Source organism: Rattus norvegicus, chromosome 11 (genome assembly GCF_036323735.1).
Source record: "Rattus norvegicus strain BN/NHsdMcwi chromosome 11, GRCr8, whole genome shotgun sequence".
Taxonomy (NCBI): Eukaryota; Metazoa; Chordata; class Mammalia; order Rodentia; family Muridae; genus Rattus; species Rattus norvegicus.
This window is the reverse complement of record NC_086029.1, coordinates 80789194-80811564: the sequence shown is the minus strand read 5'-3', so window position 1 is coordinate 80811564 and position 22371 is coordinate 80789194. Positions and strand designations below refer to the sequence as shown.

The 22371-nt window shown below is 42.5% G+C and overlaps 1 protein-coding gene and 1 long non-coding RNA gene across 10 annotated transcripts in view; one reads left to right on the top strand and one right to left on the bottom strand.

The window, feature by feature from the left end:
• Zfp148 (zinc finger protein 148) overlaps positions 1–22371 on the top strand; it is a 110013-nt gene that overhangs the window by 79313 nt on the left and 8329 nt on the right. For all 9 annotated transcript variants that reach the window (XM_039088601.2, XM_039088604.2, XM_006248435.5 and 6 more), the window contains one exon: positions 22156–22274. In XM_039088601.2, coding sequence (XP_038944529.1) covers positions 22156–22274 — 119 coding nt within the window. The remainder of the gene's footprint in view (positions 1–22155; positions 22275–22371) is intronic.
• Positions 849–22161, bottom strand: LOC134481082 (uncharacterized). The gene is made up of 2 exons (XR_010056301.1): positions 20194–22161; positions 849–15257 (listed from the first exon to the last, which is right to left on the bottom strand). It is a non-coding gene; the product is annotated as an uncharacterized LOC134481082 (long non-coding RNA).

Genomic DNA, 22371 nt, shown 5'->3' with positions numbered 1-22371 from the left:
ATTTCTTTGAAATTAATTTACAGTGTTTAGGAGGGGGTGTGTGTGTGTGTGTGTAGCTTGGGTTTTATATCTCGTTGGAAGTGAGAATGATGATGAATGCTAACAGTGAAAATGCTAGCCCTGCAAGTCAGGGTCTTGTTATGTGGGATGCTGCTATTCAAGACCAGAAGCTGCTGTGGACATGGACAGGGTGGACCAGGCAAGTTGTTTGTATTTCTCTGTATTGCTGCTCAGCTAAATACCCATCTCAGAGTTATTTACATGTGGTGTCATGGTATGTGCAGCATCTGTGAAGTGGGATCCTTGGAGACCCTGTAGATAGAAGCAGCCTTTTTAAATCAAAAGCTTCCCTGCATCTTTGTTGCCGTTAGAAAGAAGTGTGAAGGTGGCCATTCTGCAGCACAGTGCCAGTCGTGCTGCCTGTCTGTCGACATGTTTGGTTTTATTCTGAGACAGGGTCTTACTCTGTAGCTAAGGCGGCCTGGAACTCAGTCTGTCCTTGTGCCTCAGCCTGCTGAGTGCACATTAGCATGAGTCGCCATGCCCGGCTGGTGCTCTGTTCTTTAACGTTCTGTTTTGTTTATCACTAGGTAAACACTAATCACTTTAATGTATATGGTAGAAGAAAAGATCATAGGGTTTTATGTGACCCAATAGTTAAATTGAAATTTCAGTGCAGTAATAAAAATGTAAGATACAATATGAAAGTAGTTAATATTTTCATGTGTTTATCAGATTTTGATGATTTATTCATTTACCCAAAACTTGCTGGTTGATCCTCCAATATTTTTCTGGTTCTAGGAGTACACAGAGACTGTATGGGAGGGTCCTCTGCTTTCTTTTATTTTGGAGATAAGAGGTACATCAATAAGCACCATGTAATTAAGTGTGGTAGGTTTCTTGAGAATTACCCAGGGAAAGCCTCAGCAAAGCAGCACGAGGCCAAGCTACAAATCTGTGTGACTGGATGGGTGAGTGTGATCTGAGACAATGAGGCAATGAGGCAATGAGGCAATGAGGCAATGCTTGTCCTCTGTCACTCTGACATGACACTGGCCACAGTCCTGTAATAGCTGTCCTGGTTTCATTCCTGACAGAACAGCGTAGGAGAAAGCATCTATTCTAGCTCCCATGCAGCCTGTCCCAGGCTGCGATCTGTCATAGGCAAGTCAGAGCTAATGAGCACATGCCTGCTGGTTCAGTGTGCTCTCCTCCAGGCTCAGACCAGGGCCTTCTCACTGCTAGGCTGTGTCTTATCACAGCTATGAATGCAACTAGAAGTCCGCCATAGACATGCTCATAAACCAACCTGATCTACACAGTGCCTCATGGAGACTCCCAGCTTATGCTAAAATGGGTTTCGTTGACTATTAAAATGAAGTCCCACTTACTGATTGGGCTTACGTGGAATATGATGAGTAGTTTATTGAGAATTTACTAAATACCAGACACTGCCATTTAGTCCTCACATTAGGTTTGAAAGGCAAGAGTTGTTACTGTCCCTGTTTTATTGTTCAGAATGAATTAGGCAGCAGAGAGAAGCTGAGAACTTTAACTTTCTACAATGTAAATGAAGTAAAAAGTACAAAGTAAATGAAGTTGTCCAGACTCCATTTCAAGGTTCTAAATAACACTCTAGAGCCCAAGGTAGCGTCACTGAGCAAATGAGACAGGAAATAGATACACAACTTTTGGCTCTTTGAATTTTTCTTCCTGTCACTAAGCCAGTCAGCTATGGCGTAGCTTCTCTGTGTGTTAGTTAACATCTTCAGTGAGTGAAAAGCAAAGGCTGGAGGTCTCGCATTACAAAGACAGCCTAGGAGACACACCAACTCCAGAGGAATCATAGCAAGGCAAAGTCATTAGGGTTTTTTTCTCAATGAAAAGTCATCCTGTTCCCCTACCACCACCTTTTTCCTCTTTCCCACCACCCCTCCCTCCCTCTCCCTCCCTCCCTCCCTCCCTCCCTCCCTCCCTCCCTCCCTCCCTCCCTCCCTCCTTCTTCCCCGTGTCTAGAGGTTAGAGAACAATTTTTATAGAGTTACTTCTTGACTCCCACCTTGTTTAAGCCAGGCTTCTCTTTGTTTCTGCCAGTGAGCTTTGTACTCCAGGCTATTGCTTCTACTGTCCATCTTGACACTGGAGACCAGGGGTCACACGTGTGCGCTGCTGCATCTGGCTTTTTATGAAGCCATCTTGCTTTCCCTTTGCCATTCTCCTGGCACATTTCCTATCAGGGACTAATAAAAGGGGATTAATTTTCTACTATCAGATTCCTTTCTTAGATTGATTTTAAAGATAGGAAAATATTTTTTGTCTTGAAATCAACTTACCTGTTGGAATACATCTCAAAAAACATTTCCTGCACTGATGTTCTACTTTGCTTTCTGTTGGCTGATAAACACCACTATCAAAAGCAACTAGGGGAAGAAGTTTGTTTAACTTTGTGGATCATAGGCTGTCATTGAGGACAGTCAGGAGCTGATGCAGAGACCAAGGAGTGATACTTACTGGCTTGCTTAGCTACCTTTCCTGTATAGCGTACACTTGCTCGCCCAAGGATATAGCACTACCTGCAATGGGCTAGATGCTCCAGGATCACTTACCACACAAGCAGCCCCAAAAGGGTAACCAGTGGAGGCAGCTCCTCAAGTGAGAGTCTGTCTTACAAGTTATGTTTGAGTTCATGTCAAGTTACAGAAATGTGACACTTTTCAGTTGAACAAGAAATGAGTTTCCCACGGTCAGCTGGTGTGACACTGTGTAGTGAGATGATCCATCAGTTTTTAAAGGTTCCGTCTTTATAGGCTTTTACCTCCTCATTACAGTGTCCACTCTTATTCCCTCACTGCCAGCCCATTCTCTGCTCCATTTTTAACAGGAATAAAACTCATTACTGGCTTGGTTGATTTGACAAACAATACAATGTTTTCTGGGACTCTTAAAAGCTAAGAATATAACTAAACTGAATCTTTTATATTTCAGGACATTTTAACCTGCCTTGCTGGTCACTTAAGCATATTCCTAATGTCGGGCTTGTCTGTTCAGTACTATTTTAGGGTAAAATACTTGGTCATCTAGAAGCTAACCCATTAATTCTGGTCCCTGTAGACCAATGACCTGAAAATTGCCATGGCGTGAGTCTCCTTAGGATTGCCGTTTGAGGCAGTCAGACACTATGTCTCCTTAGGAAGATCACGGGCCCTTTACCTTGCATATATTTTGGGGGTGTGAGCGAGAAGGCGAGGCTCCAAGGCTGAGGATGAAGACAGTGATGGGAGCTGCTGCTTGGTGTATCTCCCAGGGAGCCATCCTCATTATGTGCGGGTTTACTTTTGAGCAAGGGTTCTCTTATGTAGGGCACCTTTTCTTTGCGTTTTTAAAAAGGATTTGTAGGATAAGATGGATAAGTGTGTGAACAGTTGTACTCTTCTCTAAGACAGTGGCAGTTTTTCCACCATGGTTAAGGAGGCACTGAGGAGTAAGAATCTTAAGTAACAATTTCTAATGTCTTTCTGAATTTCTTTATTAAGTACAGAACACCTCTTCTGATACACAGTCTTAGCAGTCTGTGGCTGCTTTTCATAGTGGCAGCAGTTTTTGATTTCAGTAAAAATTTCATGAAGCTATTTCTATTTAAAGAGAGTTGATATAAACATCCCCTTCTATATTAAAAAAAATTTAAAAATGTAAGCCAAATTATTCGGACTTACCTATATTTACTAGGTTTCTTATCCCCTAAAATTTTATTTGAGGGGCTTGAGTAGGTTGAGATTTTATTGCCAAACCTCACAACTTGAGTTCTGTCTCTGGGACCTACGTGGTGGGAGGAAAACTTATTCTCACAAGTTGTCCACTGCTCTCCAGTTAACAAACAAACAGATAAATAAATAAGGAAGGGAATGAATGAAACTTTAAGGGGGGGAGCTCTTGTGTATAAGCTTTCTTATGAACACAGTTGATGGATAGAGTTCCATATCCCTAATCTTTGGTTCTTAGCAGCTGCTGTTGAAGTAATTTTGCCACAAAACTAGTTTCCCTGTTGAATGTATTAAGAAAACCTTTTCAATCTTAAGCAAAAGCTAATTTCCACAACCATCCTGCAATGCTCATCAATAACGAGACGACTGAGTGTGGTTTCTTTATTCAGAAACACATTTCCCCTCCACTCCACCCTCAAACTCCAAGTAGAGCCAGAGATTTAGCTCGTCATAAAGGTGCCTGAGGTCAAGGCAAAGTTCAGTTCCTAGAATCCCCATGTAGAAGGAAAAAACCCACTCATGAGGGTTTCCCAATAAACCACCATAGCATGCATGCAAGCCTCCCACTAAAACTTATCACTTCTAAAACATCAGTGGACTGTATAGCAGGAAAAGTCAGGTGCACAGGCAGTGATGGCAGTCACCAGAGCAAAGAAACCCCATTGCTGACACCCTACTTTAGTGGTGCAGTGTTTCTAAGTACTTCCCAGGCCATACTCACAGAGAACAGCGAAAAGCCTGACTTTAAATGGCTTCTACTGCCCAAACACTTTTTTTCTGCTCTTTTCTGCTCTATGTAGATATTTTTCCTACCATTAGTTATAACAAAACTTGACAGGCTTACTTCAGGTAAGCCAAAATAATTCCTCCACTTTTTGAAAATAGTCTTAAAAGGAAAAAAAAAAAAGTCCCAATGAGATTGAAGTCAGTAAGGTGTTAGTTCATTTGAACTACGTGACTAGATTTTAAGAATATTCTTGCCTGTGTTCCAGATCCTCCTTCAGTCACTATAAACTTGGCACTGATTTCTTGAATTACCACCAGCAATACGAATAGAGTGTAAGAGTTGGTCTCTGCCTCTACGTTCTGATAAACAGCTCCTAAAATCCTTGTATTTTCCTGAAGGACTGGAATTAACTCGGTATCTTTCATGCCAATATTGGGTTTTTGACCTTGATTCCTGACAGTGCCTCAAATCCCTGCCACTCCTCAGTGATGGTAGTGCTAAGTGTCTTCTATCCCTGCAGCAGACAGAGCTCTCCAATTCTTGGGCATTTCCCAGTCCAGAAGCTTCTCTTGTTTTACTGAGTTGACTCTCGGTGGGACCCTAGGCAGGTTCCAGGTGTGGCTGTTCATAAAAACATCAGGCCTTGATTAACCTCCAATTCTCACCACACTCTCCCCAGCCTCAGGGGTTCTGCTACCTGCTTAAAGCCCCCGCATACATAACACTCAGAGGCCTCTGGTGGTCAACACACCCATGTTAGAGGAGGAGGGAGGACCCTTCCAGACTCAGTCCTCATCTGGCTGTTCATCAATATCCTTTACAGCAAAGGATACAAGCAAAGGGCTTTTCTGAGTTCTGTGAATTATAAAACTGAAATAGGGGGTCATGGGAACCCTCACTTTGCAGTTGGTCAGGAGTACAGACGAAAGGACTTAAAACAGCATCTGAAGAGAGGACAGTCTTGTTCAGGCCCTTGAAGGATTGGATTCCAGCTCAAGTTCCATTAGCTTCTGGATAGTGATCCAAAGGCAATGTCTGTGTTTCTGAATCCATTTAAATGAACAACTTCACCCAACCTTTTATTGGCAATTAGTAGTATATAATATAAAAAGTATTAAAAGTTAGCAGGAACTTACTATATTTTACAATTCATTTCAGTTTATAAGTCGTATTTTTATGGGTTGATACCAATACTTATGGTAAGTTTCCGTAAAGATGGAAACATAAACCACATTCATGTGTTGTGGTTTGTTGATTTTTACTTTTTCAGATAGACCAGATATGCTATCCTCAAACCCAGATCTACCCAGTGTGGGGTTGAACTCATATACTATTGTACCACTGCCCCGCTGAACATTGCACAGCTTATTGGCATTGTCACTTGAGATAGCCTTGAAGGAAGCGCTCCTCAGTACTTTCACTGAGCTTTCTGTTACTTCCCACCATAAGAGATAAATACTGTGTAGAAGTTCATTTACTTTTTAAAGATTTATTTATTTTTATTTATATGAGTTACTGTAGCTGCCTTCAGACACACCAGAAGAGGGCATTGGATCCCCATTACAGATGGTTGTGAGCCACCATGTGGCTGCTGGGATTTGAATTCAGGACCTCTGGAAGAGCAGCCAGTGCTCTTAACCATTGAGCCAACTCTCCAGCGCTTTTTATATTTGTATCATACAGCATCTTTTATTACTTCTTGTAACACCAAGTCTAATATATTTACTGTCTAGTTTTTATAGGAAAAATACGCTATTTTAGTTTTCCCCTTATTCTTTCAGTTCTTAGGCCTCTGCTTGTTGATCTTCCTGTCATTCATTCATTCATTCTTTTATTCATTCTTACATATTTATTGAGACAGCTCTCGCTGTGTACCTCCAACTGGCCTGAAACTATGTAGACTGGGCTGGCTTTGAACTCAGAGATCTCCCTGCTTCTGCCTTATAAGTGTTTGGGGTATTAAAGGTGTGCAGCTTTACACCTGGCCCCTGTCATTTATTCAATTGCAGTCCCTCCTTACACTGATGGTTACTAAACTTGAATGTCTGTGATTTTTCTTTCCTGGCTTTAAGACCCACCATGTTTGCTTGCACTGTTAGTACCTGGATTTTAAGATGACCTTTTCTCTACGAGGACCTTTAATTCAGTGATTCTATCTCTTCTCTAAATTACTTTTTGTCGCTGTGATAAAACACTGACCAAAAGCAACTTGAGTAAGGAGAGGGGCTTATTTAGTATACAGATCATAGTCTGCCATTAGGGGAAGCCAAGGCAAGAACTTAAGGCAGGAACTGAAGCAGAGCCCATGGAGAAAGAACACTGCTTGCTGGCCTGCTCACTTTGGCTTCCTCATTTCTCTCTCTTATCAGCTTGTGCCCACCTGTCCAGGTGTGACGTCATGCACAGTAAGACTGAGCTTTTTGCATAAATTAGCAATTAATAAGATGTCCCACAGATATGACCACAAACCCATCTGATAGAAACAATTCCTCAATGGATGTTCCCATGTCTCATGTTGAGACATGTTCCTTTGTCAAGTTGAGAAATGAAGCTAACTGTGACGTCCACTTTGTCAATTTTGACACACAAACCTCTTCTTAAAACTAGAAACCTTTCCTTTCTTGTTCTCAAAACCTCATATTAATATCATAATATAAGATACTTTTTAAAAGTCCTATCTTTAAAAAATTCTAGTGATTTAAAAGTCAATCTCTTTTAAAAGATTAAAAAATCTAAAATAAGTGATATATTTTTATTTCAGGAGAGAAGAACTAGGGCACAGTTAAATTCAGATCAAAGCAAAACTAAAGTTGAACTGTGTAAACAGTTAATGTTTGGCATCTGGGACTTCCTCATGATCTTCTGGGTCCCAGAGGGTTTGAGTAGCTCACCTCACTAGCTCTGCCATCCTCAGCACACTCAGCTTTTTAGGTAGACTCAGGCCAGCTCTTGTCGTTAGTTATCCTGATGACTTCCCTTGGCTTTTCTTCTGACCATGCCACGTGATGCCAGTCTTCAGCATCTTAGTGATCCCGAGTGCTGTAGCTTTCATGCTGCCAGAACCAGTCCTGTATTGATACTTGCTGTACTCCCATATGACTCACAGCTTCTGTACTTGGCCTTAGGGAACACTTCCCAGAAGACTTTGCTTCAGTGAGGCTGGTCTCTTGGTAATCACAGCTGCTTATTCAGCTCCAGCTCACCAACACCCCTTGTCCTAGGGAAGCACAGGTTTCATGTTGGTGATGAAGCTGAATGCTGGTCTCGTCGGATTCTTCATCTCTGTTAACCAAAACCAGACCCTTTGATTTATTTATCTTTTTTCCTTTTTGTTTTTTTGAGGCAGGGTTTTTCTGTCTATCCTTGGCTGTCTTTGACCTTGCTCTGTAGACCAGGCTGGCTTCAAACTCAACAGAGATGTGCCTGTGTCTGCCTCCCAAGCATTGGGATTAAAGGCATGTACTACCACTGCCTGGCAGAAACCAGGTTTTTAGACTAGGTTCTTCTGTATCAACTAGCAATTTAAAAAATGCACTACCGGCCAATCTGACTGAAGTGGTTACCTTTCCAAGTATGCTAAATTTACAGCTGACGCTAACTGTGACAGCCCCTTTCATCATTTTCTATAATCTTGAGTGTACTTCATCTGAATTCTGTCAGTTACAGCTACTCCCTTGCTTATATCAGGCCCCTTGCCCTTTACATTTTAAAATTACTTTTGTATGTGTATTAGTGTTTTATCTGTATATGTCTTTTTACCACTTACATGCATGGTATATGAGGAGACCAGAAGGGAGCATCAAGTTCCTTGGAACCGAGTTGTAGATGGTTGTGAGCCTACATGTAGATGCTATGGATTGAACTCAGGACCTCTGGAAGAGCAGCCAGTGCTCTTAACCACTGAGCCATCTCTCCAGCCCTAACCATTTGTCTTTATCAGACTTCCTTTTGTGTGGTTAGGGTCCCAGGGGTTGAAGTGAATGCCCTGTGTCCAGGTGAGTACTACTGAGGGCTGCATTCCTAGTCTTTCCTGCCACCGTCATCCTTCTAGTACTTACCTGACGGAACTTTAGTTAAGTATGATTGTATGTTTCCACTCATTTAGCTATTGGAATAAAGATGCTATGCCAAATTAGAGTCAACTTACTGGTATTTTGTTATTTCTTTTGTAAGAAGGCAAGAGTGGTATGTGCATGTTATAGCTTGTGTGGAAGTCAGAAGACAAGTTGTCTGAATAGTTTTCCTCCTCCTGAGTGTGAAATTCAGGTTGTCAGACTTGGCAACAAACACCTTTGCCCACTAAGCCATCTTCCTGGCCACATGAAATAGGATCATGTAACAGTGGGTTCTGAGTATCTGCTGTGAACGGTTTCTTTACTTCACGCATCTAGAACAGGTCTGTAGTCTATAACACATTGAAACGTGTGTGTGTGTGTGAGAGAGAGTGAGAGAGAGAGAGAGACAGACAGACAGACAGACAGACAAACAGACAGACAGACAGACAGGGTCTTACTTTCTAGTTCTGGCTGTCATTGGAAATCACTGTGTTTTCAGGCTGGCCTCAGTCTCAGCAAAGCTGTGCCTGCCTCTGCCACCCAGATGCTGAGATTAATTAAGCCTCGCTGTCTTAAAGGAAAGGCTTATCTGCCTTTTTTATGCAAACAAGAGCAGACTTTCTCCTTTCTATAAAACACCAGTAATTCTTTCTGCTTCCCTTCTCACTTGTGGTTGATCGCCTACTCACTGTATAGTGGACAAGACAGACATTGAGATAAGGTCCTAGCACTATGTGTATCCATCCATGTGTGGAAGCCTTGGTGGAATGGGCTAATCACCTTTGAGTAACAGTTGAGAGTGGATAAAGGTAGCAAAGGTCTGACAGCGAGGGCAGGGAGTGCAGCGAGGGCCACTGGGCTGCAGGCTGCCTCTCATAAGGAGTGTGTAGAGTAAGCAGGACCACTCAGAAGTAGTACTTGGGAAGATGAATTGTACTTTACAGTGATTGTATAGATGTGGAGGGGGAAAGCTTTTTATTATTCATTTATTCATTCATTCATTTGTGGTTTCTCTCGGTAGTCCTTCTGGCTGTCCTGGAACTCGCTCTGTAGACCAGGCTAGCCTTGAATTCAGAGATCCCCCTGCCTCTGCCTCCTTCCTGAGCACTAGGATTAAAAGTGTGCACCACAGTGCCCCTCTGATAGAGAGCTTTTTTTTACACTTTTAGGGGGAGAATATGTGTTGTTAAATACTTAACAATATTACAGAGCACACAGTGTTGCCACTTTAGTGTTAGTTGTCTCTTTTTGAAAAACACATATATTACTGGGTGATGCTAATCTGCAGCTGGTGTGTCCTTCCCACTAACCTAAGTGCGGCACCTCTCAGCCTGTCCTTAGCTTCAGTTGCTCAGTTACCTTTAGTCCCACCGCAACGTCCTAATCTCCGACCTGGAGACACACACATGGCCGCTCCACCTCAGATCTCACATGGCTCTTCTCCCTCCGCAGTATGGCCAAAACTCCTTTCCTCCCTCTCCTGTGTCTGCTACCTTGTCTACAAGGACCAGGGAAGCCCTGCCTATTCACTTCTTTTTCCTTCCTCTCTTGGGGACCACTGCATTTTAGTTAGGGTTGCCTGCATGATTGAGCAGGGGCAACTTACCAATGACCACACTGCCAAGAAGGGGACTCCCCCCACATGTAGCCATTAAGGGCCTACTCAGAGAGTAGTGGGGCCTTATGGAGAGCTGCCCACCCATGACTGAGTGCTGATAGGCAAAGTTTTGTGGAAATCTGGAGCACGTAGCCATTGATGGTGTGAATAAATGGGGACAATAGCCATATTGTTCCAGGAAGATAATGCATAGCATTGATGCCTGTGTCCCCCAGGCTTTGGAGGGGTGACATCCTATTTAGGGGCAAGGACTCCAGTCTCTGGGTCTTTACATTAGCTCTTGCAGCTGCAAATGGAAGGGTCTGTGACCAGGACTGAGAGCAGCCCTCAACTATGACTCTGAACATCCATTTTTGTTTTAGATGGGCTTTCATGTAAGGCCCGAACTCTCTTTGTGGTTGAGAATAATCCAGAGTTTCTGGTCTTGCTGTGTATCTCCCCAGTGCTGAGATTACAGGCGTACATAACCACACTCTATTTATATGGTATTGGGGATCAAACCCACAGCCTTCTGTGTGGTAGGCAAACACTGTCAACTGAGCTATGTCTCAGACCCTAGCTCATTTTCTTTCAGTAGAGGTAATAAAGCCATCAGGATATCTTTGTAGATCCATTTTTAAATCAGTGTAGACTTCTATACCCAGGGAGCTATCCATCCAAAGTGGATAGAGTAAAACTATATTCAGATGAACAGAAACCAAGAACATAAACAAGGAGTGGGACCAGCGACATGGGTCAGCAGTAAAAGTTCCCATCATGCAACTCTGATGGCCTGAGTCTACCTCTTGAACTGTGAAATGGCCAGCCAGGCATGGCGGCATGCAGTAAGACAGGAGATGGAGACAGGAGATGGACAAGAAGTTCATGGGCTTGCTAGCCTGAAGTGCTTGGCACAGCTATAGAAACAAGAGAGACCCTGACTAACACAGTGGGAGAGAGAAACAACTTCCTAGAGTTGTCCTTTGACCTCCACATGTACACCTTCTACACACACACCTTACACACAATGATGAAGAGAAAAGAAAAACATGGAAAGGCAGAGAAAGACAAGTTGTAGACATTAAATATGTGGCTGAGGCAGATCGGTGTGAGTTCGAGGCCAGCCTGGTCTGCAGAGCAAGTTACAGGACAGCAAGAACTGCATGGACCTTGTGTCAAAAAAACAAAACAAAGCAAAATGAGAAGAGGAGGAGGAGGAGAATCGTAAAGCAAGTTGCAGTCAATATAATCAAACATGGCAAGAAAAAAAATTGCTAGGAGATACAGTTTAAGTGTCCTTTACCCTAAATGCTCAAGACCCAAAGTGTTTAAAATTGAAATTGTTTATTTAGATTTTGTAATACTTGCTTTTGCATAAGATACCTTGGACTTTGATCCAAGTATAACATGGACTTCATTGCTGTGGCACATTTAGCCTAAAGGGTAATGTGATAAGACTTTTAGTATGGCTGCACTGTGCTATCGCACACATACCATTACTTACATGTGGGACTGCTTCTTGTTCACTTTGGCACTCAGAAAGTTTTGGATTTTGGTGCTGAAATGCACCAAAATTTCAAAATTTCAAAATTCTGGGCTAGAGGTGCTCAGCCTGTACTTAATTAACCCCAAGTCAGTTGATCCCATAGCAAGCAAGTGGTGTATGATTATGTTTAATCCAAAGTAGTTGAGAAAGTATCCTACTGTAGAGAGCTGAATACTCCAGAGTAGAGTGAGGCTGTACCAAGACCAGATCAGGAGGCATATTTGATATGTAAGGGTCAGTAAGAGGAAATAAACCCTTAGAGAAGCACACACTGTAGACAGTTAGGCCAGAGTGAACACAGCCGAAGGAGAGTGTTCAGACAGCAAACAGAAATGATGGAAAACATGTCACCATGACAACAAGGTTTGTTAACATCAGAAGACTGGATGGTTTTAAATGAGACGAGCCAACACTGAAAGGAAAAGTCTGAGCATGGTGTCCATCCAATTTTTTTTTTTAATCAGCTGATAAAGAACTGAAACCATGACCCCAGGGATCTGGTCTACTCAGCCCATTGACATTGAGATATGTAATTGTGTCATCTACAAATGTATTGGGCCACATCCACAACAACTCTGGGATGTGAGCAGATCTGGGCTGTGCTTTGGACACGTTAGAGCCCATGCATCCAAAACTTCCGCACCACGTTCTTTTCAAGTGTATGGTGACCGTTTGTCAAAGAGACACAGTCTGCCCTAAGCCAGGTCTGCATACTGTTAGTGTCAGTCTGCGGTGCAGATCTGTCTATTACCGTAGATTTAACACAAGCATTAAAAAATAGGAAAACAGTACAGCTTTGTATTAAAATCCTGAAAATGTAGTCGGGAGATGGCTCAGAAGGAAAAGGGGTTTGTCACCAAGCCTGCTTCCCTGAGTCGGATCCCTCAGACCCACAAAATGGAGAGATCTGGTTTCCACAAGGTGTCCACACACTGCGTGTATGGAGGTCAGAAATTCCACCTTTCACACATGGGCCCCAGGGATAAACTCAAGTTCCCTGAAACAGCAGCCTTTTACAGCAAGCACTTTTACCACTGAGCCATCTTTCCACTGTAATCTTAAGAAGATTTGAAAAACAGGGAGTTGGGGATTTAGCTCAGTGGTAGAGCGCTTGCCTAGCGAGCGCAAGGCCTGGTCCCCAGCTCCGGAAAAAAGAAAAAAAAAAAAGATTTGAAAAACAAAACAAGGAAACAAACAAAAAGCCAGTGTATGTGTAGGAAGGAGATGGCCTCCTGGCCATAGGACTGTAGTGCTTGGAGGTTTGTTTGTTTGACTTTGTTTTAGGTGTTTGACAGCCCCATACAGAGATAGATAGACAGTGTAAGAATGGCTGATTCTATATCAGAGTGTGTGGATTCTTTGTATAACAGTAGTGTTCCTATGCTTTGGTCAACATAAAGCATTTAAGCCATATCTCTCAAATGCAGGGTGTGCCCCTTAGTTAGGAAGACACCCAAGGAAAACACAATAAACACTGTATATTGTAGACTATAGCCAGCATTATAGCAAATGAGAGGAAATGGAGCATTTTCTCTGACTTCTGGAATGAGATGACGGTGTCCAATCTCTCCATTCTTACTCAATATATCAGTCTTAACTAAATAGAACATAATGTACAGTAGCTAAGTCATGAAACCAACAAGAAGAATACATAAAGAAATGTGGTAAGTATACACAGTGGACTTCCTTTCAGCCATAGAGAACAAAGTGTTTCATCTGTGGGTAAATGGTGCAGCTGGGAAGGTCACGCTACGGGAATCTAGGCAATATAAATGTATCTTTTCTTTGATCTGTACCGCCTACATTTTACATGCAAATATATGTATACTTAAGAATATTTATCTTGGCTGCTCTGTTCTGCCAGAGTTCCTCCCCCCCAGGTTGTGTTTATTAATTTAAGTTTTATTTGTGATTGGCATTTATTAACTGCAAATTTTTACGGAGGACAGAATGGTGCTTCAGTCCCTCTCTATAATGTACAGTGATGGGATCAGGGCAGTTGACATTCATTCCTTGGAACGTTTATCTTTTCTTTGTGTGAGGAACATTCTGAATCCTCTCTGGTAGGAACTGACAATACATTGATTTGACCCACAGTTCTCCTGCTGTGCTGCCTTTAGCTGCCTTTAGCCGCCTTCAGCCGCCTTCTCCCCACCCTGCCTTTCACGCCCTTCTTCAGCCTTAGTGTTGGTCGTATGTTTTTACTTCTTGAAGTAAACACTTTTTGGGTCTGTGTAAAAACACTAGTGTATGTGGAGTGCAGTGTGAAGTCCAGTTACTCGGAGCAGTCAAGTCTTTTTATTATAGCAAATAAGAAAACACTAGGTGCCAGAGAGTCAGCAGAGGCCAGGCCCCTAATTAACTGCCCTGATTAGGAAAAACATTTAGTGATAAGGTTTGCTTTTGAGGATTGTTTTTATCCCTTGGTACTTAAAATTAATTAGGAAATTGTATTTATTACATACTTATCTCTGTTTAGTATGATTAATAAATATACAAAAAGGCTGAGATGCCCACGTACAGTCTTGCATGAAGAGGAGAAGAACAGTCTGATGAGGGGATTTATTTCTTGTTAGGAATTTAGGGGGTGGTCAGCTGACATGCACCGAGCGCTGTCTGCATTGTCGATCTGTTACTTCAGAGCACTTACTGTCAGGTGGCTGCCAAGTTCAGAAATAGGCTAATTTTAGAATGCTATAAGTCAGGACAGTATTTAAGCATTTTAAAATCTGTTTCTATGTTTTAGAATTACATAATCTTTTTGGCTAAGCACATAATAATAGGAAACCCATTATTACTAGTAATGTCATATTTAGATGACATTTGCCATTGATTAACACAATGCCTAAAGTTAGATCTGCTCGATGCTTTTCGGATGTTAATTACTTAGTATTAATAGGCTGAGGTGCTTATAGCCATATGTACACTGACTGTACAGCTTGGCTGATTTTTTTTATTGGATATTTTATTTATTTACATTCCAAATGTTATCCCCTTTCCCAGTTTCCCCTCTGCAACCCCTTATCCCTCCCCACTCCTTCTGCTTCTATAAGGGTGCTTCTCCACCTAACCACCTACTCCCACTTCACCGCCCTGGCATTCCCCTACATTGGGGCATTCGGCCTTCACAGGACCCAGGGCCTCTCCTCCCATTGATGCCAGACAATGCCATCCTCTGCTACATGTGCAGCTGGAGCCATGGGTCCCTCCTTGTGTATGCTTTGGTTGGTGGTTTAGTCCCTCTGAACTCTGGAGGGTCTGGTTTGTTGATATTGTTGTTCTTCCTATGGGGTTGCAAACCCCTTCACCTCCTTCAAACCTTTTCCTAACTCCTCCATTTGAGTCCCCATACTCAGTCCAGTGGTTGGCTGCAAGCATCTGTATCTGTATTTGTCAGGCTCTGGTAGAGCCTCTCAGGAGACAGCTATATCAGGCTCCTGTCAGCAAGCACTTCTTGGCATCAGCAGTAGTATCTGGGTTGACGTCTGTATATGGGATGGATCCCCAGGTGGGGCAGTCTCTGGATGGCCTTTCCTTCAGTCTCTGTTTCACTCTTTGTCCCTCAGCTTGGCTAATTTAAAAAAAAAAAAAAAAAAGGAAATAAAAGAAATGTTAAACTTGTTTTGGTGGTGCACACTTTGTCATCCCAGCACTTTGGGAGCTGACAGTTTAAGGCCTGTCTACCCAGTATAGCCAGACTTCATTCAAGAGAGAGCAATGGGGGTTGGGGATTTGGCTCAGTGGTAGAGTGCTTGCTAGGCAAGCCCTGGGTTCGGTCCCCAGCTCTGAAAAAAAGAAAAGAGAGGGGGGGAGGGAGGGGGAGGGAGGGAGAGCGCGCGCGCGCGCGAGCAATGTGTAGCACTGGCCATGTTTGTTACGCTCAGCATCTAAGTAAGGACAGTGGGCAGTGGGTTGCTGTTTCCCATTTTCATACCTAGTTTCTAGATGAGTGCTTTCCAACCTGAGGGTCATGACCCCTGTTTTAAGGGTCACATCAGATATTTACATTACGATTCATAACAGCAAAATTACAGTTAGGAAGTAGCAACGAAATAATGTTGTGGGTGGGAGTCACCACAACATGAGAGGCTATGTTAAAAGGTCTAAAAGGTCGCAACATCAGAAAGGTTGCAAACCACTATCCTAGATCAACTCTGTTATTTGAAATTATGGTTAGGGTTTTCTTGGGATTTTTCTCTTACTTACGGCAATTAGTTTTCTAGTGTTGTTGGGTAAATAAAAGAGAAGTCTAAACATGAGTCTTCAGAAGCTAAGAAGCAGCTTTCTTATCAGCTGCTTTACTTTCAGGAGACTAGGACTAGACTGCATTGACAGTATTAGAAGTAGATCGCCCACAGCTTTGTGAGAGAAACTCAGGACGAAGTCTTCCTTTTCATTCATTCAGATATTCATTCTTGAATAGACCATATCTTTCTCTGTAGCCTGTGTTTGCCTTGAACTTAGTTCTCTAGTCTCAGCCTCCCGAATGCTATGTCCCACCATGTCTGGATCTAGCCTACAATTTAAAGTGAAGGGAGGAAGGAAGCAAGCATTAACTGTGGTTTTAGAGTTTTAATTCTCATGACTTTTCATTTTAGGCAAAGAAAAGCATTGTATATCACAAAGATGGGTTTTGAATATTGCTTCCCAGCGAAGTTGCCCAAAGTTACTTTTTTTTCTTCCTCTGTTTTCCTTTTTCTTTTCTGAGACAGGCTTTCTCTCTGTAGCCCCGTCTACCCTGGAACTTGCCAACTGGCTAGCCTCAGACTCACACAAGATCATCCTGTCTCCCTTCCCAAGTGCTGGCATTGAAGGTGTTGATCCCTGCTGCCTGGCTAAAGTCACTTCTTCCTTGAGGGTCTTTAGGCCACAGTTCCTTTGCCCGTCCAGTTGAACCTAACACTGGCATGTTTTCATGCTGTTGTCTAGCCTGTGTGTAATAATCTGGTTTTCACTGCATGGCTTGTGATTTGTCTCAGATAGTTTTCTATAGAATGTCATTTTCTTGGGCAGTGCTTAGGCTCCCAGCCCGATGATGAATGTTTTTTTTCTAACCTCCTGTATGGAGTAGAAATCAGTCTTAGTGCTTCCAAAGTTAGGAGTAAAATTACTGGGAGTGCGGTTACTAATCCATGTGTTGAGCTCAGTAATTCTGATTTCATCTTCGCCCGAGTTCAGTTTAAGAATCTTTCATTTGGTGTGTATGGCCTAGTTGTTGAATTATAACTATAATTAGTATATAGGTGTAATAACAATATACTCCCAGCCTCTTTATTTTATGTTAATAGCTAACATATTCTTGAATTACTGCACTGTGTCAGATTTCATTCTCAAATCACCACTAATTTTCATAAGTTGTCCACTTGATGTTTGGTTCTGAAATATTCTTTAATGGTTCCTTTTTACTGATGAAAATATCAACTCTGGAGGTTTATATAAACCTGCAGTTTCTTAGCTAAGTCCTGAGGCCAGCTTTCAGCCTAGCTCTTAGCTGTAGAACCGATAGTCTCACATACTGTTTTATGGCTGCTGTAATGCCAGCACTTGAAGCTGAGGCAAGTGGCTCGCCATGAGATTGGGCCAGCCTGGGTTATGCAGTGAGACCCTATCTCAAAAAAAAATTAAAGTTACAGAGTATAAATTTCGCTTGTCAAGTATGTTTTACTAAGACTGTGTAAACTTTGTCAGAGGTGGGATTTTTCTTTTCAGAGCGGGGTGGGAAACAGGAGCTCACAGCTTAGGCTGATCTCGAACTCATTATGTAGCCAAAGTACCCTTGAACTCTCAATCCTGCTTCTGCCTCCTGAGTACTGGTGCTCTCAGCTTGTGCTACCACACCTAGGTCACAATGAGGTCTGCCCTAGGGTTTTCATTGAGTTCATTATTTTAAAGTTTACTTACACTACAGTTGGTAATAAAGTTTCTTGACTATTTAAAATTTTCCCACTCATTATAATAAAGAACTAAATAAGTAATAACAATGGGGCTGTAGTGTATAGAAGAATGCACGTGGCAGCTTTTGAAATTGAAGAAGGATTAGAGGTTAGAGTCGAACCCAAGAGAAAGGCAGAAGCCAAAAAACTGCACATTTTCTTTTCTCTTGAGACCTTTGGAAGACCACTGATTGGCCAGGTAATGTAGTGGTGGCACTCAGAAGGCAGATCTCTGTGAGTCCCCGTCCAGCTTGGTCTGTAGAGTGGTTCTAGGACAGCTAGGGCCACACTGTCTCAGACCACTGATAGGCTTTTAAAGTGACCAGTCTCCCTTCTGTCAACAGTCTCTTGCTGTGCTGTGGAGTTAGAAGAGGAAAGGCATCCTGGCAGGACTACTGCTGTTAGGGTTTCAAAGTGAAATGTTTTCCAGAGGCTTACTGAGTCACTGAGAGCTGATAAAGTTATTAAGACTCAGACCTAGTCAGTGGATTACCCTTTGATGGATTCATATAATGATGGCATTATGGGGAGATAGTAAAAAGTTAAAATAGTGCCTAGTTGTGGGAACAGGATCCCAGGGGTTGTAGTACCCGGACGGCTATAGCTTCTCCATTCTTTCCTGCTTTTCTCTGCTTCCTGGCCAGTATGAGGTGAGCAGTTCTGTTTCAACAGGCCTTGTGCTTAATTTATCCTGTCTCTCTGTCTCTGTCTCTGTCTCTGTCTCTGTCTGTCTGTCTGTCTGTCTCTGTCTCTGTCTCTGCCTGTCTCTCTCTCTCTGTGTGTGTGTGTGTGTGTGTGTGTGTGTGTGTGTGTGTGTGTGTGTGTGTGTGTGTGTGTAGGGAGGCACATGGATTTGGGCATGCATGTGCTATGCACATATGTGGAGGTCAAACCTAGACTCAGTTCTCTGATTTTTTTTTTTTTTTATACTCTAGTTTCTAGGGGTTGAGATCCATGTGTCCAGTTTCTGTGTTGTTCTAGTTTGCATTTCTGTCAGTGATAAAATACTCTGACCAGAAGCAACTGAGAGGAGAAAGGGTTTTAACTGGTTTACACTTCTAGGTCACAATCCATTGTTTAGAAAATCAGGATAGACGCAGAAACCATGGGGAAGCACTGTTCCTCGCTCTGTGTTTCAGCTTGGCTGTCCAGGCCGCATGTGTAAGGCCGCATGTCCACCCACAATTGTCTGGCCCCCACATCCATTGACAGTTAAGACAATCACAGACATGCCCACAGGCCAATTGATGGAGGCAGTTCTTCAGTTAAAGTTACCTAGGTATGTCAACGTGCTAAAAACTAGTGGGAACACATGGCATGCACTTTTGCCATTAAGCCACCACTGCCTTGGACCTGTTTCCTACCTGTTTTACATATACAGTGCCAGTGGAGCCAGCCACATGGAAACCTGTGAAAGTGTAAGCCAAGCAAATCCTTCTTTTAAATTATCTAGTTCAGATATTAGTTGCAACAAGAGAAAGGTGACCAACACAGCTAGTTAAAAGGACATTACATCACCCTCCATCCCAGGAAATGTCTTTTCAACTAGAGTGATTACAATGGGAAGTTTAGAGGAATCAGTAGGATCTGTTAATTGAGAAAAAAAGGAAGAGACAGGGAAGGTTGTACAGGCCTCTGGCTTGGACAGCTAAGTGAATAGTAGCAACATTTTAATCTACACTGTGGTTGACGATCTTCAGTTTACTATGAGGTGCTATGTATTTGAGATCCTAAATATCAGAAATGTTAGAAGTGAGGAGATGATCCAGTGGTTAAAAGGCACTGACTGCCCTTGGAGAGGACCCAGGTTCAATTCCCAACATATACACTGTGGCTCTCAACCACCTGTAACTTTAGTTCCAGGAGATCTGACACCTACTTCTGGCCTCTTTGAGCACTAGGCTCACAGCAAACATGTATGTATACAGGCAAATATTCAACACATAGATAAGTAAGTCTAAAATGAAAAAGAGATATGTTGAATAGACAAAGGAGAGGTGAGGGTCTGGGGATCAAATTTGAGCATAATTAAAACCATGACCATAGATGAGCTCCCCTCTTGCCAAAGAAAATAGAAGGAGAAAGGCTGAAGGCGCAGGGGCAGTATCCAGAAGGAAAGCATTTGCATTCAGAAGGAGGACTGGCTGGAAAAACAGGGCTTGCTGAGTGATGGTAGGAGAGGCTGCAAGGAGGAAATCGAAGGGAGACTTGTTTGAGTTAATAGCTCTATGGTGATTTGCAATAACTGTCCTGAGCCTGGTGTGGTGGTACCTGCCATGTTACTAGCACTTGGAAGGTTGAGAGAAAAGGATGGTGAATTTAAGACCAGCATGGGGCTAAATAGCAAGCTTCCAGCCAACCTGGCCTACATATCAAGATGCTGTCGTAGATGACAAAACTGTACACCAGAACAGAACCATTTTGATAGGATGGTGGTTAAACCTAGTTTACAATAAAGTTTAAACATGAAGAATCAGATTATGTCAAGCTATAGAGCAGTAGGGTATGCATGAAATGTAGGTTCTTGCAATGCTCACACGTACTTGAAAGAGAAAGGAAGTTCTGTTAGCTCACCACTTGGAGGCTGAAAGTCAAGATGATGTAGCTCTGTTAACTTGGCCACTGGTGAGGACTCTCACCACTCCACGTTATCAGGTAGCATCATGGCAGAATTCAAGTGATCTGAAGGTAAAATGGGAGGCCAGAGTGTCCATTTAGTTTCCTTGCAAGAAGCAATCATAGAGTCCTTTTGAGAGTGTTGTTCTTGATGATATAATCACTTTATGCTAGGCGCCATTTCCTAAAGATTCCCTGCCTCCCAGCGCCATTATATTGAGGGCCAAGCTCCTAACACAGGAGGTTTTGTGGGATACACTCAGACTGTAGCGTGTGGCTCTCTATCTGTTAGAGGATTTGAACATCCTTACTCATAGGCTGCGGATGGTCTGCAGTATCAGGTCCAGGGTGAACCATTACACAGGACTAAAACTCCAGAGCCCTCAGGCCTTAGGAATGTAGTGCTGTGGAACATACTGAGATTATTTTTTCCTCACGTGTTATGCTTTCCTAGATGGCTTTAAAAAAAAAAAAAAAACCACATACTTACTACTCTTCATTTAAATGTTTATGCCAGTCTTAAAATCATTTATATAGTTTATATATAGATAGGCTTCTTTTTCCAGGAGAGGCTCTCAGACCCTCCAAGGGAAAAGCATTAAAGAAATTTTCTCCAAAAGAAATTTCATTAAATTGTTTCAGTTTTCATAGAAAAGATGTACCAGTCATTTTATGTCCACTTCTACTCAGCAGTAGCAAACAGCAAGGTTCCCAATCAGGGACATCAGCTCTACTGCTTTCTAAGACGGCATGTGGGATAGCTAGCAAGTCATTCAGCAAGGCTCAGGCACACAGCTACATAGGAAAGGGAAATGCAAGAGTCAATTTAAAAAATTGTGCAAATGAATGATTTCATTAACATAGTAGAAAGATACACCTTGTACACACATGCATGGGAGGATATTGGGAAGGAGAGCCTCTTTTAACAGTTCAGTAACATACTGTTCCTGTGTGGTGGGGAAAGCATTTAAGATGATTCTGGCCCCGCTGTTCACAGACATCTTTTATTGGTTTGGTATAGGCTATCTAAATTGGAGGTAATGTTTCCTTCCCCACAGCTAAGAAATCTCTAGGGAGTAAAAGGATGAGAGCAGTCATGTGTCCGGTTGACAGTCAAATTCTTTCCACAGATGACACAAAAGACTTGGGTTTAAGTTAAGGGAAGATCTAACCCTCACTTTTGTTTGGCAGTTGTAGGCGTGCATTTCCCTCAGGACTGCCTGTGTGCTGTGGAGTGCACACCACAAATGACTTCCCAACCTCAAACCTTATGTAGGAAACTTTGTCCCAGCACTTGGTGTCAATAAATTCTCTTTTAAGAGATACTTAGGATCTAGATTTCACATACTCCCCAAGTGCTTTTGAAGGAAGTACGAGCCATTCTAACCCTGATGACTGGAGTTGAGCTCCTACAACCCACAGGGTGGTATGAGAAACTGATTCGCTCAGATTGTCCTCTCACCTCCGCACATTTAGTGACACATGCATGTTTACCTCGAATGTACAGAAAAGTAAAAGTAATTTAAAATTAAAAAGAACAAAACAAAGACCTAAGAATAATGGCCATACCCAGGCTAGCAAGCTGTCTGAATCCATTTGCTGTTTGCTGTCAAGACTGAGCGTGTCAGTTCAAACCCTGGGACCTCCATGGTAGAAGGAGAGAGCCAAGTCCCACAAGCTGTCTTTTGACCACTAAATGTGTGCCGTGGTGTGCACCGCACGTAATTAAGGAATAATTCAAATCTCCTGGTGATAAGTTAATTTTAAAAATCTGTACCTAAGAATTGTGTTGGATTGCATCAGTGCTTCCTGCCTTTATTTAGTACATGGCAGACTTTTTGTTTATGTTAAGGATTTCTTTTGGCAAAATAGTCCATGACTTTACAATGTTTTGTTTTAAATTTTTAAATCACATACTAGGTGAAAAACCATTTCGCTGCGATGAGTGTGGAATGAGATTCATACAGAAATATCACATGGAAAGGCACAAAAGAACTCACAGTGGGGAGAAGCCTTACCAGTGTGAATACTGCTTACAGGTAAGTGAGGCAGTCTGGCTCTCCCGCCTTACCTACAGTGCGACATCACTGGCAAGTTAGGCACCAGTTAGTAGTAGAACCATTGAACATTTTAAGC